The 14,970-nt window shown below is 33.6% G+C and overlaps 2 protein-coding genes across 2 annotated transcripts; both read right to left on the reverse strand.

Moving 5' to 3' along the window:
• Positions 1–263: 263 nt before the first annotated feature.
• On the reverse strand, positions 264–3,760 carry LOC116000241 (probable pectinesterase 53). Its single transcript, XM_031240277.1, has 5 exons — positions 3,301–3,760; positions 2,262–2,451; positions 1,758–1,964; positions 1,293–1,528; positions 264–430 (listed from the first exon to the last, which is right to left on the reverse strand). Exons 1-5 carry the CDS (start codon positions 3,666–3,668, stop codon positions 283–285), a joined length of 1,149 nt encoding a protein of 382 aa, XP_031096137.1. The 5' UTR covers positions 3,669–3,760; the 3' UTR covers positions 264–282.
• An 8,240-nt stretch (positions 3,761–12,000) lies between these two features.
• On the reverse strand, positions 12,001–14,751 carry LOC115999747 (mitogen-activated protein kinase kinase 6). The gene is made up of 8 exons (XM_031239646.1): positions 14,485–14,751; positions 14,299–14,383; positions 13,909–14,043; positions 13,336–13,560; positions 13,066–13,248; positions 12,645–12,868; positions 12,480–12,525; positions 12,001–12,390 (listed from the first exon to the last, which is right to left on the reverse strand). Exons 1-8 carry the CDS (start codon positions 14,556–14,558, stop codon positions 12,298–12,300), a joined length of 1,065 nt encoding a protein of 354 aa, XP_031095506.1. The 5' UTR covers positions 14,559–14,751; the 3' UTR covers positions 12,001–12,297.
• Positions 14,752–14,970: the final 219 nt, after the last annotated feature.

A 14,970-nucleotide genomic window follows, 5' to 3' on the forward strand; every position in this document is an offset into this window, starting at 1 on the left:
GAGGTATAATGGTTTGAAACGCGATAATGTTGTCTCTTCAGAATTTCCATGCATCTTAAGCAACGATTATTATGATAGTTTGAGGTGTTCATCTAGATAAATTCTGGAATTGATCTCATCACTATAACAAGAATTTTTTATTCACAAAATTCTCCTTTGTGCTATGTGTGTTTTTTTTTCAACAAAGTTTACAAAGATGTTCAAAACCTAAAACCTTAAAAAAAAAAAAAAAAAAAAAAAAAAAAACAGAGTAGAGATTGTGTAATATTGTTAGGTAGGGTTTCAGAGCTTGAGCCATTCAAAACCATCAATGAAACCAAGTGTTATAAAAGGCTTAGCTTCCTCTTCTGTGAGCTCTCTGCACCATGAAACTCTTCCTGCAAAATTTGCCCCTGGCCCACTGCACTTGTATTGCCCATAAAACACAGTCCTGCAATTTTCACAATCACAATATGAAACATACCGAAAACACGAAAACACAAATCTTTAAGAGTTTTCGTGCATCATAAGTTAGTACTTAACATCAATATAAGTCATCGTGTGTCCAAATATTTAGCGGCACATGAGTCAATTGAATTATATATCCCGATTTACCTCATCTACTAAGTCTTAAGGGCAGAAGCAATGGAGACTCTCGAGGTTGGGGTGCACTTCTTTAGTAGTATAAGTTATGGTATTTATAAACACCAGTAAAATTATATTTTCGGAATTTAATAACTCAAATAATGAATTTGGTAGGTATATATTTTTTAAAAAAATCTTAGTGGTGCATTATATTAAGGGTAGGTTATAAAATTGGGGCAAGAAGTAGACATGCACAAATGGGTGGGATTATCCCATTAAGAACATAACTATCACTTCTAAGTATTGTCAGTAAGATTCCGAAATTGTCCTCCTATATGCATAGTGACAAATGAATCACTAAGATGCCCTAGTGTCTGTTGGGTGCCCTTTAAATTAAATTTAAAAAAAACATATAAAAAGTGGCCAAAAGCTACAAATTGCAATATAGTAAGTATGCCCCAAAAAATACAAAGCTACTGAGGAAAAAGGTCATATGACAAATTCCAAACACATAGATACATAGATAGGTAATGGCACCGTCCCACGCTTGCAAAGCTACCCATCCACAATAATTCTATCTATACTACTTCTTTCTATTTTTATTTTTTTAGTTTCGGTGAATAACTAACTATTAAGAATGTATAGGCTATGAAAGCCGGTTGATAGTAACTTTTAATATATGATATATTAGTTTAGTCTTGTAAACGCGGTGTTGATGAGATACTTACATTTCTCGATTAGGGTCGCCCCAATTGTGCCAACCTTTGGGTATGATAATGTTGTCCATGTAAGTGTAGGCAAAAACAACCCTAGAAAAGGGACCCCAAGCCCTTCCAAGGTACAAAGCACCTGACCCTGTGACCTTACAGTTGACAAATGCGAACCCTGTGTCTTCTAACAGGCTGCTTCTTCCTTGTGCTGTTACTGCTCCAGTCATTTGTGCTATTGCATGTAAATGACTATTCTGCACCCCAAAAAATGGTTCAATATGTTAATTAATGGGTGAAGGTGACAATTTCAACAAGGCAGGGTTTATCCCGTGCACATTTTCATGTAGTGACTGTGAGCTGATTTTCCCTTGTAAGGTGACAATTTTAACATGATGGGTTTAGCCCGGACACAATTTCAGGTAGTGATTGTGGATTTCCCTGATTGGCAATTTTAATTTGTGAATGAAGAATATATATGTGTACCTCAAAGAAAGAAAGGCCATTGCCAAAAATGAAGTCCACAGAACCTTCAATGTAGCAATCTTTGTAATAGTGCCTGCCAATATGATCATAGAGGGTGTCCTGTGCACCCAAGAACTTGCACCCTACAAAGGCTGCTGTGTCTGCAGATATCCTAAATGCCACTGCCTGTTTCCCTATTGCTCCTGGTGGTGGCACTGGTGTTGTATTCTGCATTATTTCCATTTCACATGGTCTCAAATTAAACAATAACACATACACCCAAGAGCAAGAAAACCGGGATATGTCCCAACAGTCTACAGTTCTCTAAAGATATTATTGCAACACTGGTAGTCACAACAGGGCCAATTATATTCCATACCTTCCATCGGTAGGAACTGAACCCTACACCTTAAGACTACCAGCAAAGCAAAAAGTTACAAACTTTTTTTGGATTGGTCAACTGTTGTCTGATGAGCTATGCCCCGGCCCGGGGTTAATTAAATTGTGCATTTAGTATAGTGTTACCTTGAATGTGATGTTTTTGGCTATAAAGAATGGTGAGTTGACAGCAAAAGTTGCAGAGCCATAGGTACCAAGAGGCCTCCCATTGGGTCCAAGGGTTTGAGCTGTGTCTCCCCACTGCACAATTGTGTTATCAGCTCCAGCACCTTGAATTGTTATGAAAGATTTCATTGGAGGTATATTCACTTTCTCCCTGATGAATATCAATTTTCACAATGTTTTGAAATTAAATTAAATTAAAAGCTAGATAGAGAAAATCAAGTTAGATGAAGACATTGCATGATGAAAATGACATTGCAGGTACAACTTGGTACTTAATAAACTCACTTATATAAAAGCAACTACTATACAACGACTAAAAAAAACCAACAAATTCACATTATTCCATTGTCCAAGAAATACAAAAATCACTTGAAATTTGTGATTGACAAAAGATGCAGAAAGACAAAAGAAAACATGACCCACACCCCCTCTCACAAGACCAATCAAACCCAATTAATTATTGTATTCAGCCCTGTTATTTTTACTATTTTTGGGTATATATACCGGAATTTCACATGCTGATCAATATTTATTTTTTTAAAAAAAAAACCCTTAAAATTAGATATTAATGGTAGAGAAAATTGTATTTTGTGTCCCTAACTTATAAGATAATTGTATGATTTGTCTTTTCCACTTTTCCTAAAGTTATAAATGACATTGTAAATTTTGTTCTTTTTTTTTAACAAAATATTATATATTGATGAAATTTGTAATGTCAGTTATAACTCAGAAACAAGAAGTGAGCACTCAATTTGCAATGTTAACGATCAGAAGTGAGCACGATTAACAAGTAATGACACTTACAGACAAAAAAACACAATTTTTTCTTAGTTGTACAAAACTATATATATAAGCAAAACATGATTATAGACAATTAACCTTAAAAAGAAGAAAACAGAAAAATTGTCCGCACTAACAAAACAGTTGATTTCTGAGTGGTAGATTACGGTAAAATCAAGAAAATAGACAAATTTCAAGAAGAAATTAATAAAATACTCACGTATAAACGCCTGCATGCACCTTGATGACAACTCTGACGAGATTAACCAGCGGGAGCGAATCGACGGCGTCCTGGATGGACGTGAAGTCGCCGTGCGCCGGATTCTTGTCGACGGTGAGGGTAAAGGAGGGAAATAGCTTATTCTTCGCGGCCTTAAACACGGAATGCTTTAGACTGCCCACAAATCTCACCCACTTCATGAACTGTTGCTCTGAGTATTCCACTTGTGTCAGGTTCACACTTAACTGCTTCCACTGGTTATCCTTGGGCCGCATGGCTTTGGTGTGGGAGACCGCCATGGTCGCGTTCAGGAGAAGAATGATGAGGAGGAAGACAGAAGTGTAGAGAAAGGGCCTAAAACTTGGCATTATTGTTCACAGGACAAAACAGGAATAGGGTGAAAGAGAAAAGGTGTTGAGAGTTCTTGGAAAGAATGAATGAAGAGTTTGATTTGGATGGAAGTACTCCGGTTGGAGTTGAGAAAATGAAGGATTATGTGTGTATATATAGTCATACACATACCCAGGTTGGTAGGTATATATATACATACATATATACATGTCACTTTTAGTGGAATGTTGGCCTTAATGAAATGCCAACTGAAAATGAAACTTTTTATGACTCATTCCGTCCAAATTTATGTATCTGATTCAGTTAATGAGACTTGATCGGTTTGATCGAGGTTATTATTAATTCAATTTTTCATAAAGTTTAGTATTAAATTTATATATTTAGAAACCACATTAAAACTACTATTAAGCACAACAAAAATTAAAAATTACTAAAGAAAATAAGTAAACAAGAAATGGTTAATTTGACCAATAAATAATAAATATGACAGGTAAAATAGGACAAATGGAGTGTAATTGTTAGTAAACGAGTTGTTAATACAATTGTAAAGTTGGAGAGTCCGGATCACTCTTATGTATACTTCACGTTATAGAGTTATGAATCAATAATGGGAGTTGAAATTTGCTCTAAGACAAATTTGATTAATTAATCTCACAATGAAAGAGGTGTCGGATGCTACACTCGAAACGAAAGACATAAATACTACTTGTTATATATGAGTTATGACTTGATAGTCAAAATCTGTTCAAGAGAAATTTGATTAGTCTTATAGTTATGGAAGTATCGGGGCTACACGTAGAAAGAAGGCCATAACTACATGTCATGAGTTATATATGGGCCGATATATTTTGTCACGCATTAAGATATGGACAATCCACCAAAAGGCATTGGAAGCAAAATTTTGCCATTTCTTATACAATTCATCAACATTTGCTAATCGTGTCGGGTTTAGAATCGAGCTATGATAATGTAAAAGATTGAAAAGTGGAATTTATGTTTTGTGTGATGAAAAGGAGAATGGTGACAAGAATGAGATGGTCACGGGTGGTTCTACCACTGACATGAGAAAATGCAAAAAGAGGAGGAGCAGGTACATAGGGTGGGGTGGGGGGTGGGTAGGGAAGGGTTCACAGGAGAAGAATTTAGGCCACAAACAACTTTATTTTGAGAGAGAGAGAGAAAGAGAAGGCCAGAAACAGCTATGCAGCACGAGTGCAATATTTGGGTTACATCAAAACACATATAGTTTCCTTCAAGTGTGTTCTTTTGCCTTTTGTTGGGGGTGTTGTTTAGTGCCCGTGAGTGCCTGCCTGTTTGTTTGTGAATGTGAAAATATTCTCAGGATGAGAAAATTAGGTTTGCATTATATTTGCTTCTTTTTTTTTTTTCACTACCTAAAACTTGTCTCATCTTTGCATATGAATCATTACTTTCTTGATATAATTTTAATCATAATTATTTTTGCACTACCATTTTCTACCAAATGATACATGAAAGTTCTTGCATCATGAACATCTGAAAGTGATCGAAATTTTAGAATTTATGATCATACATATTGAGAAGGAGTTGAAGTTAGATTGTACGCCTGAACATTAAAGATTTGGTTCGTGAAAAATAATTGATAATAAGGATTTAAGTTATATAGAAAAGAATTACTTAAAATATTGATTACTGCTTGGTTGGTGAGATATAAATTATTTAGAATAATTAGTATAAAGACATAGATGCCCTACATAAAAAACATGTGAGACTATGAGAGTAATATAAAAATTCATGTTATAATTTTATTTGTTTGCCAATATGTGTGAAAATAATACACCAAATAAGGGTGCAAATGAGTCAAAATATTGAGAAGAAATTGAGGTTATATTGTAGGTCTATACATTAATGGCCTATTTGGTTCGTGAAATAAGTCTATTATAGTTTTGTTATAAAATACTACATTTATGATATATAAAGTATTATACATAAGGCATAAAGTATTGATAATATCTACAATTTTGTTATGTTATTATATTGTTTTATTTCTTGTAAATTGTCTATTACAGTTATGTTATAAAGTACTACATTTAGGATATAAATTATATATAAGACTTAAAGTAATTATTATAATTGCAATCTTGTTATAACATACTTTTATTAGATATGACCTATTTAAATATTGAAATACATAAGACGGTCTTACAGGATACTAGCACTTTAGGATAGTACCATAATTGTCTTGTGGTTATGCACCTATAGGCCTTTGTCCTAATCCACTTTGCCTCTTGTAATATTTGCATATTTATTGGATTGATACTAAATAGTATCATTTGTAACTTAATCAACAAATTTAATTGATGCTAAAAGCATATGGTTGCACTTGCATCCCTTTTCGAATATGGGTATGATATGAAATCAACTGTTATATCAAATGTAGAAAAGAAATATAATAAAATCATAATTGTCTCTTTAGCTAATTATAAAAATAAAAAAATAATAATAATAAAACATACAAAAATACAATAGTGAGTTAGTGACATCATCTACTTTCATGAACAATTTTTACCTCAAAGAGGGTGACCGAATATATGGAATATGATTCTCGTACAAAAGGTCACAAGTTTGATTTTTTTTCAACATTCTTTTTATCGAGCTCATCCGATAGGATCTTACTAGTGCAGTTTATTTTTTTGCTATTACATATGAGTAAGGTTTATCAGTGTACACCTTAAGTAGTGACAGAAGATTTCCCTACTCATCCAAAAATAATAATATTATTAATAAATTAATAATAACATATAGTTGTTATTCTGCCTACTAAACCTGCCAGTGCCCTAATGGCCACCTAAATCTGCCATTATCTACTTTATGTATATACATTTGTTTATATTATATTATTATTCAAGGTTTTGGACTATAAGACAATGAAACTCTAATGTGGATAACAATAATGTTTTGTTAATTAGTCTTAGATAGATTGTTCTTAATCATAGGAAAGAATGTGGATAATAATATAATTGTATAATAATATGATAGAGAATATAATTAGAAAGAACGTATAAAAAATACAACCAAATAAAAATGAGTAATTAAATGAATACAGTGAGTAGATGGATGATGACATGAAACAATGAATGTTGAGTATAAAATACTACGTATATAAATAAATTTATACATGAATCACAAGATTTTAAATTTGACTTCTCGTGAGAATTGTTATTAGTTTTATTGGTTTAAGTCGGTCAGCTATGAAAAACCTAAATTAGTTTACTTCATTATAATCCTTTGCCGACTATAGTCACAATGTGATCTTCACGCATAGTGCGCCTTCAATAGCAGCTCGTAAATCAAACTATATATAAAATAATAAATATATAGTCTCGTTATCAATTATGAAATAAATCTTTTAATTTTGATATTAGAACAAACAAAAAGTGATTTTAAAAAATGTAAAAGAAAATGTTAAGATAAAATATTATCTTTCAATTTGGTTGAATCAAAGTTAGAATGGGTTTAAAATAGATTATAGAAAATTAGAAGGCCGCCAAAAGGTAGATAATTAGATTCCTTTTTGTGAATGTTTGCTAAACTACGTTGTTGGTTCTTTTTCTTGGAGGCTTGTGCTAACAGCTCCATAGCCACATAGGTGGATGCATGTTCATGTGCTTCCACTCAAACCCAATTTCATTTAAGCCAATCATTTGAATTGCAGTACTAATTTATTTATTTTAAACAATATTTAATATTTTTGAATATCTATTTGCAAACGGAATAAATTAAATCTCGTTTGATGAGTCAAAATACCACTTTCCACACCCACTCATTGGTGGAAATTTTCGAAAAGCAAAAATGAAAAATGAAATAAAAAAAAAACACAGTAAATAATTATAAACAGAGTTGTTATATAGTAGACCAATAGTAATAGTAATATGTATTAAAAATGAATATGTATTAAAATATAATAAATTTATAATACATTAAAGATGAATCTACAATATCTTAAAAATGAACATCTATCAAAATTCACGATACAACGTAAATACAGGGATGCACAAAATAATTTTCCCCATCCCTATAAAGAACACACACACACATATGAGGAATGACTTTCAAGACAAGTATTGCTAATTTTGCTACATCATGTTGGGATGTTTTGTTTTTCATGCTGGGCTGCTGCTAGATCACGAGTCCAAATTTTAGTTGGGCTATGAATATGGGCTTTACAAGCTCGTTTGTAGTTACCAAATTCTATATAAGCCCATTGAGTATACCAGAGCCCAAGCTCCAAAGAGCTTAAACATAGCCAAGGCGAAATTGGCAATGTATATCATGGACCAGGATCCACAAAACATTATGGGCCTTAAATTATAAGAATAATGTGCAAAATTCATACTCATAAGCGCAAATTATGTTGTGGACCCAGGTCCACCTTTCAAGGTGGACCTGGGTCCAAAACTACGTCGTTTTGTCTTTTTTTTTTTTTTTAAAAAAGATTAGTAAACATATTGCTGAATATAGAGTTGTCCAAAAATATGTGAATGTAGAGGTTTCATAGTGTGAATGTAGAGTATAGAAATCGTGAATGTAGACTTATGATTGTGTGAATGTAGAGTTGCCCAGAAATGTGTGAATGTGGAGGTTTCAAATTGTGAATATGGAGTATAGAAATTGTGAATGTAGAGTTATGCATGTGTGAATCTGTAATAGAGTTAAAAAGTTCTAGCAACTTGTAGCCCAGTAATGTGTGAATGTGGAGTTCTCAAGTTGTGAATATGGAGTATAGGACCTGTGAATATAGAGTTTTGAATGTGTGAATGCATAATAGTGGTAATATAGTTACTAAACATATAATTTTGTAATGTGTGAATGTGGAGTTTACAAATTGTGAATGTAGAGTATAGTGTATGTGAATGTAGAGTTTGTGTTCCACATTTCAGGCTAATATGATTAGTAAAAATAAAAAAAAAACAACGGCGTCATTTTTGGACCCAGGTCCACCTTGCAAGGTGGACCTGGGTCCACGGCATAACTACTGACTCATAAGGTATAGAATTTCATAACACAAAATACAAAAAATACAATACACAACACATAACAGAGCATTATGGACCTAGCTGGATTGAAAAAGAATTCATACTGGTAAGGTACAGAATTTCATAACACAAGACACATACACATGTTATATACTACATTTGTCTCATTTTAGTTGTCCGATTCGTTTAATGAAGTTTGACTGAAGTTATTTTTAATCTAATTTTTCATAATATTAAGTTTAACGAACATTAATATATAAAATTTATATATTTAGAAACTACATTAAAAGTACTATTAAACAAAAAAAATTAAATTTAAAAATAAAAAAAATACTAAAGAAAATAAGTAATAAAGATATAGTTGATTTGACCAATGAATAGTAAATAGGACAGATAAAATGGGACATGGTGAGTATTTACTTATTTTTCAAATCTGATTTAGGTACATAATTTGTGTTAATATGCACATAATATCACAACACAAAAATTTACAACATAATATAATTAATAATTTATTTTAAGTACAAAATTCATACCCCTAAAGTATAGAATTTCATAACGCAAGATACAAAAAATCATAGCACAAAACACATACACATGAACCAAGATTCATAGTGCAATGTGAATCATGGTCCATCATATAAGGATTGCTTGTAAGTTGTTATTACATTGACCATGGTCCACACATCTTTGTATACATCTATTCAACCTTAATTTGCCATTCTTTCTTGATCCAGTTTTGGCACTCCTTGATAATGCACTCTTTGAAAGTACAATTTTAGTATTGAAATTGTATTATTTGATATACTATTAAATAATATACATTCAATATATTAAAAATATACGTTCATTCACGGTCCACATTACAAATTTAAAATTACATTATAAATTAAGATTCATCTTACGTTGTAAGTTCTAATTTAAAATAACAGTCTTATTATATATTTACAATTAAGATGTTATATACTTTCAATTATATACTTATAAAATAAATTAAAATTACATAACATACCTATAATCCAAGTACATTATTTATTGAAAGATACATAATTGTTTTGAAATGGATGAACCATGGTATAACAAATTGACAATTGCTTAGCCAGTTAGCCTAACTGCACTAGACAAATGACAATCCTGTACGTACAAGTGCCGTCAAGTGGTATTAGGATTTAGGAATTGTTTGGGTGTGGCTTAGTCCTAGTCTTAGCTGGGTGTGAATGTGTGATTATTACAATCATTTATCGGGTCGAAGTTGGATTAATTTGGGTAGGGTTTGAATGATTCCTTCATCATTTCGGGTTTCTGCTAAAACAGTAGAAGTAATTGGTTATAGAGAAACTCAGAATGATAAAAATGATAAGAGAAATTGATCTGGAAATATATGCAGATCAGATGCATTAGGTAACTCGAGAAATCACTGACTTATTAAACACGGCTAGCGATTCACTGGTGAGTGATCAGTGATCGGCGTTTGTCAACATAGTATTTACATCTAGAAACTCCCAATATAGAGATCAAACACCATCATATCCCAAGACACAAGAGCTGATCAGAAACTTAAGTTCAGGAATCGGCGACCGGAACGGTCTCTTCTGGCTCTTCAAAGTTGGGGTCATGAGCATCAACCGCTTTCTTCTCAGCCAAGCCCATTTCAGCCTGGGAGTAACCGTCACCGGACCACGTGAACTTCCCGCCATGGCCTCCTTTCTTCGGCGATCCACTCATCCCAGTCGCCGATCGCCGATCCTTCCTGGCGTCGGCCACAGATCTGGTGCTCTTAGCACCACTCTTCCCGGCGTTCTTCATCTTCTTAGTGATTGATTGAGAGTGAGAGAGTGAGTGAGGGGTTAGGACAAACGATAACGATGAGAGCGCATTGATTGGAGAGGGGTATATATATATATACAGGTGGAGGGGTATTTTTGGACATGTGGATCTGTGGGCCTGTGACGCTGTGGGCTGCTCATGTGCCTTGACAGGGACTACCAGTTTTAGATAAGATCAAACTTGGATCCAATAATAGTTAAATACAATGAATCAATCGATGAATTTATTTATTTATTTATTTATTTTTGTTGTTTAGGATACGACATATTTGATTTAAAAATTGATTATATCTTATTATTCATTTATAAAAAAATCTTAGGTGTCCATAGCATTCAATATACAGTCATGCATCATGGTATTGATATTATTGCTAGTAATAATTTCTAATAATATTTTTTTAGTCATGACATAAGTCAAAGACCCAAGACAAGTTTGATCCCTTACTTGACTTCTAACCCAAGAGACAATCTCTTTTCTAGATTCAAACAATTTTTATCAAACCATAAATAAAATGTATATTTTTAATATGCTAAAGGTGCACTATTTATATATTGTAGGTACATTATTTGATAGTATACAAAATAATATACTTTAGTATTCAAATAATGTCTTTTCAAATAATATACATTCAATACACAAATAATATACATTCAATACATTTTATTCATGGTACTGTGTGGAGTGTGGACTATGGTCCATGAAATAATGATTGTTAGATTCAAGCATGGTACTTACTGTTGAGAGATTAGAGAAGAAGTCATTGGACTAAGTTAATTTTTATTCCACAATTTTAATTTTGTTGAAATTATATTTTATATAGTTTATTTTTAATTAATCTATATTCAATATTTTTTAGATTATAACTAAAACAAAAACTATAACAATAGCGGAAAGTAGAGAAAGTAAAATTTACGTGGTATGACAATGTGCTTACATCTAGGGGTGAGCATTGGTCCGGTCAGTCAATTTTCGATTAATAACCAAAATTGATAATTTTTGATCGATAAAACATTTTTTTAAATAACTAAATTTATTTTATTTATTTGGCTAATGCTAATGGGCTAAATTATTAAAGAAAACAAATAATATCTTAGTATTTCTATTTCTGCTTGTGGCATGAAATTAACCTTTAAGCATGACAAGTGTGGACACCACGTTTACACCCATATATGTAAGTGTTTTTTACATTAAAAAGTATGTACCAAATGATGATTGGTCACAAGAATTAGGTTAATCGTGATTTTTGTTTTGGTTGCCGCACTGGCACTACAGTGTCAAAATTGGGCCAAAATATTTTGGCTTAGTGAGGTGATGAAGCTGCATTTCGGCTCCAACCACCTGTTCGTCCTCCTCCCCTCCCTCGCCCACCTTGGCCCCTACCATGCCCTGAAAATGGCATGGATGAACAGTACTGCGCCAAATTTCTTGGCAAAATGTTGTTTTACCAAAGATGGTCTCAGAACACACAGACATATATATATATATGATCAAGAAAAATTGAACAAACTTCAAAATCAAAGTTAAACCATGAATTGGAGATGCATGTATTACACTGCCATTTTTTCTACAATGATCTCGAGAACATCATTTAAACGCATTGCATTAGGAACAAATATAAAACAACAATAGCAGGGCTTACTACATATTTCACATAACTGAAAATGAAAATAGTATAGAATCTGGGTTCAAGAAAAATTCAGCAGAATGCTACTCTCAGTGTACGCAACGGTTGAGATAATCGCTAGCCATTAATGGGGAAGCAGTTTTTTTTTTTTAATGAGTAAAGATCCTTGCAGCAACACAATTACCGTGGGAAATTTACAGGAGGTTCCAGGCTACCAACCAGGATGCTGAGATCAATGTCCTTGTCTTCAAACTTCTTGATGAAAGCGTGCGTCTGGGCATATGCAAAACAACCAAATATTAGCCTCAACAAGAAGAGAAAAAAAGTATGGATATAGTTACTAACTGATGTTGTTAACTGACCAAGAGGTCCAAAGCTGAAGATCTGTCTCTCGGATCTTTCTGTATGCTGAGCAAAACAAGAAAATAGTTTAAGAAACATAATTCCTTCAAAAACAAAGATGAGGCAATGCATGTTTAACTAAGTTTTATGTCTATGTTTAAGTTTGGTGATGCTATGGATCTTACCAAGCAGAGACAAATGAACAGAATTCTGGGGAAAATTGATCTGGTGGAGCAGCAGGTGGTGGACTTCCCACAATTGCTTGCAAGAGTTCATAAAAGCTTGGCCATTCTTGTTGGTTTTCAGACTGTATGTAAGGGAAACGTCCAATGGCACACTCAAGGATCACCATGCCCAAACTCCAGATGTCACTCTTATAGTCATAGGTGCTTCCACTAATTCTTTCAGGCTTGAAAAAGGTTTATAATAAGTTAGTTTACATAATTATCTCAATTGGAATTTAAGCACCAGCAAGATGGAAGCCACATTTAAACAATCAGAAATGACACGCAATGGACAAAATAGTAAGGAGAACCTAGAAAAATTAAAGCAACTAATATTGTGTTTAATCAGTAGAGTTAATTCAATGATGATTGCTCTACTCACAGCCATGTAGTTGTAAGTCCCAACAAATGTGTCTCTTTGACCCATAGAGTTGGCGAGCATTGCACTCACGCCAAAATCTGTAATTTTCACTTCTCCTTTGTGGTTCACAAGCAGGTTTGAAGGTTTAATGTCGCGGTGGATTACATGCCTCTCATTATGCAAGTAGACAAGACCTTGTAAGACCTGGAATACATACGTTAAGTAGCAAATCATATTAAAGACTGCCAAGATGCGTTCAAAAATCAAATTGCAAAGTTGAAATGTCAATACCTGCTTGCAAACAACGGCAAGATATGGTTCAAGAATTGTCTTAACTTGTCTTACTACATCTGCTAATGATCCGCGATCCATGTATTCAAACACCAGAGAAATAGCTCCATTGTGATAGAATGAGTGATAGCAAACAACCACATGAGGACATTGTGATGCTTGATTTATTTTCAGCTCTTGCACAATTTGTTTACGAATTTCCTCTTGTATATTCATTTGAATAACCTGTATTTAAAAAAACTCAACTAGCTTAATATAAAACATTTGCATAAACTAAAAATCCACATAAAGAAACAACAGCCAGATAAAAGTGATGTGAGGCTCTAACATTTGGATATCAAAAAGACAAATTTTGCAATCTTTATCTATCCAAAATACCAGGAATGTTTACTCAAACAGGACAAGTGCATTACTGAATGTTACTTTTTAATCAGTATGTGTATAAATAAGACCAAATTAGGGAACCTTTAGACATCATAACTAGAAATGCATACAAATGATATGCTTTAAATTCCTTAACCAATGAAGGAAACATGAACTGATGAACATACTACTTCTGAAGCTAACACTGACCTTCAAAGCAAACAAAGTGCCAGCCCATTTATGGCGAACCAGTTGAACTACACCTCCACTTCCCTTTCCAATGACTTTGATGGTCTCAAGATCTTCCAATGAGAACTGGAGGTCAATCTCCTTTGATTCTGAAGGCTGCCAAAATTAAAAATGCAGGCAAGTAAACCTACTATCCAATGCACTAAAGACATTAGCAATCCTTAATCCTTCCTACTCCTTAGTAATTAGCTAACCGTCGTTTTTATTACTTTCAAGCAGAGTCAATTTCCATCTAATTTACCTTCATTAGAAAACATTGAACAAATTGCTAATACGTTGAAGGATATCAATTTCAAAATCATGAATTTAAAAGGGGAAAAAATGAAGGTTCACAGCATAGAACTTAATTGCCTGAGATTCATTCTCCTGTGAAACTAATCTCAATCCTTTCTGATTCAAAAGCAAGTCTCCATCGTGAAATGTTCCGCTAGCGGTCCTGCGGTTCAAAATCGACGCACACAAACATCAACGCCGCCGTTTTCAAGGAATATCTCAATTAAAATCGATCATCCCAACAGAAACAAACAATAGACTTACAGGAAGCTGGATATGTTAGTCTCTTGAGTAGGAACGGAGAGCTTGAGTGCCGCCAGTGGCTTCTTCGTCTTCATATCTCCTTCTTCTTCTTCTTCTTCTTCTTCTTGAGGTGTAGCGAATCTGTGTGGAGTGCGATTGCAAATACTCTTGGAAGTAGATCGGAGTCTGGTGTTCGAATGGGGTAGGAAAATTGGTAACGGATAGTCTTGGGCGGTGAACCGGTCGGACCGGGCGAGTTTGGAAAAACTCCAAAAAGTAGACGCTGGAGATGAGCGGATTCAATGAATTGAATTTTGAATCGCTGGGAAGCGCCAGAAATTATCCGAACGTCAATGGTAAGTTGAGATAATTACACTTTGGCCCTGGGAAGTTTCTACATTTGCACTTGGACCTCCTTTCGTTTTAAAAGTTGCAATTGAATGGTACGGTACTAAAACAAACATCTCTCTAAAAAACGGAGCTCCTTCTCTCTAAAAACTCCATTAC

The sequence above is a fragment of the Ipomoea triloba genome, chromosome 12, assembly GCF_003576645.1.
Source record: "Ipomoea triloba cultivar NCNSP0323 chromosome 12, ASM357664v1".
Classification (NCBI taxonomy): domain Eukaryota; kingdom Viridiplantae; phylum Streptophyta; class Magnoliopsida; order Solanales; family Convolvulaceae; genus Ipomoea; species Ipomoea triloba.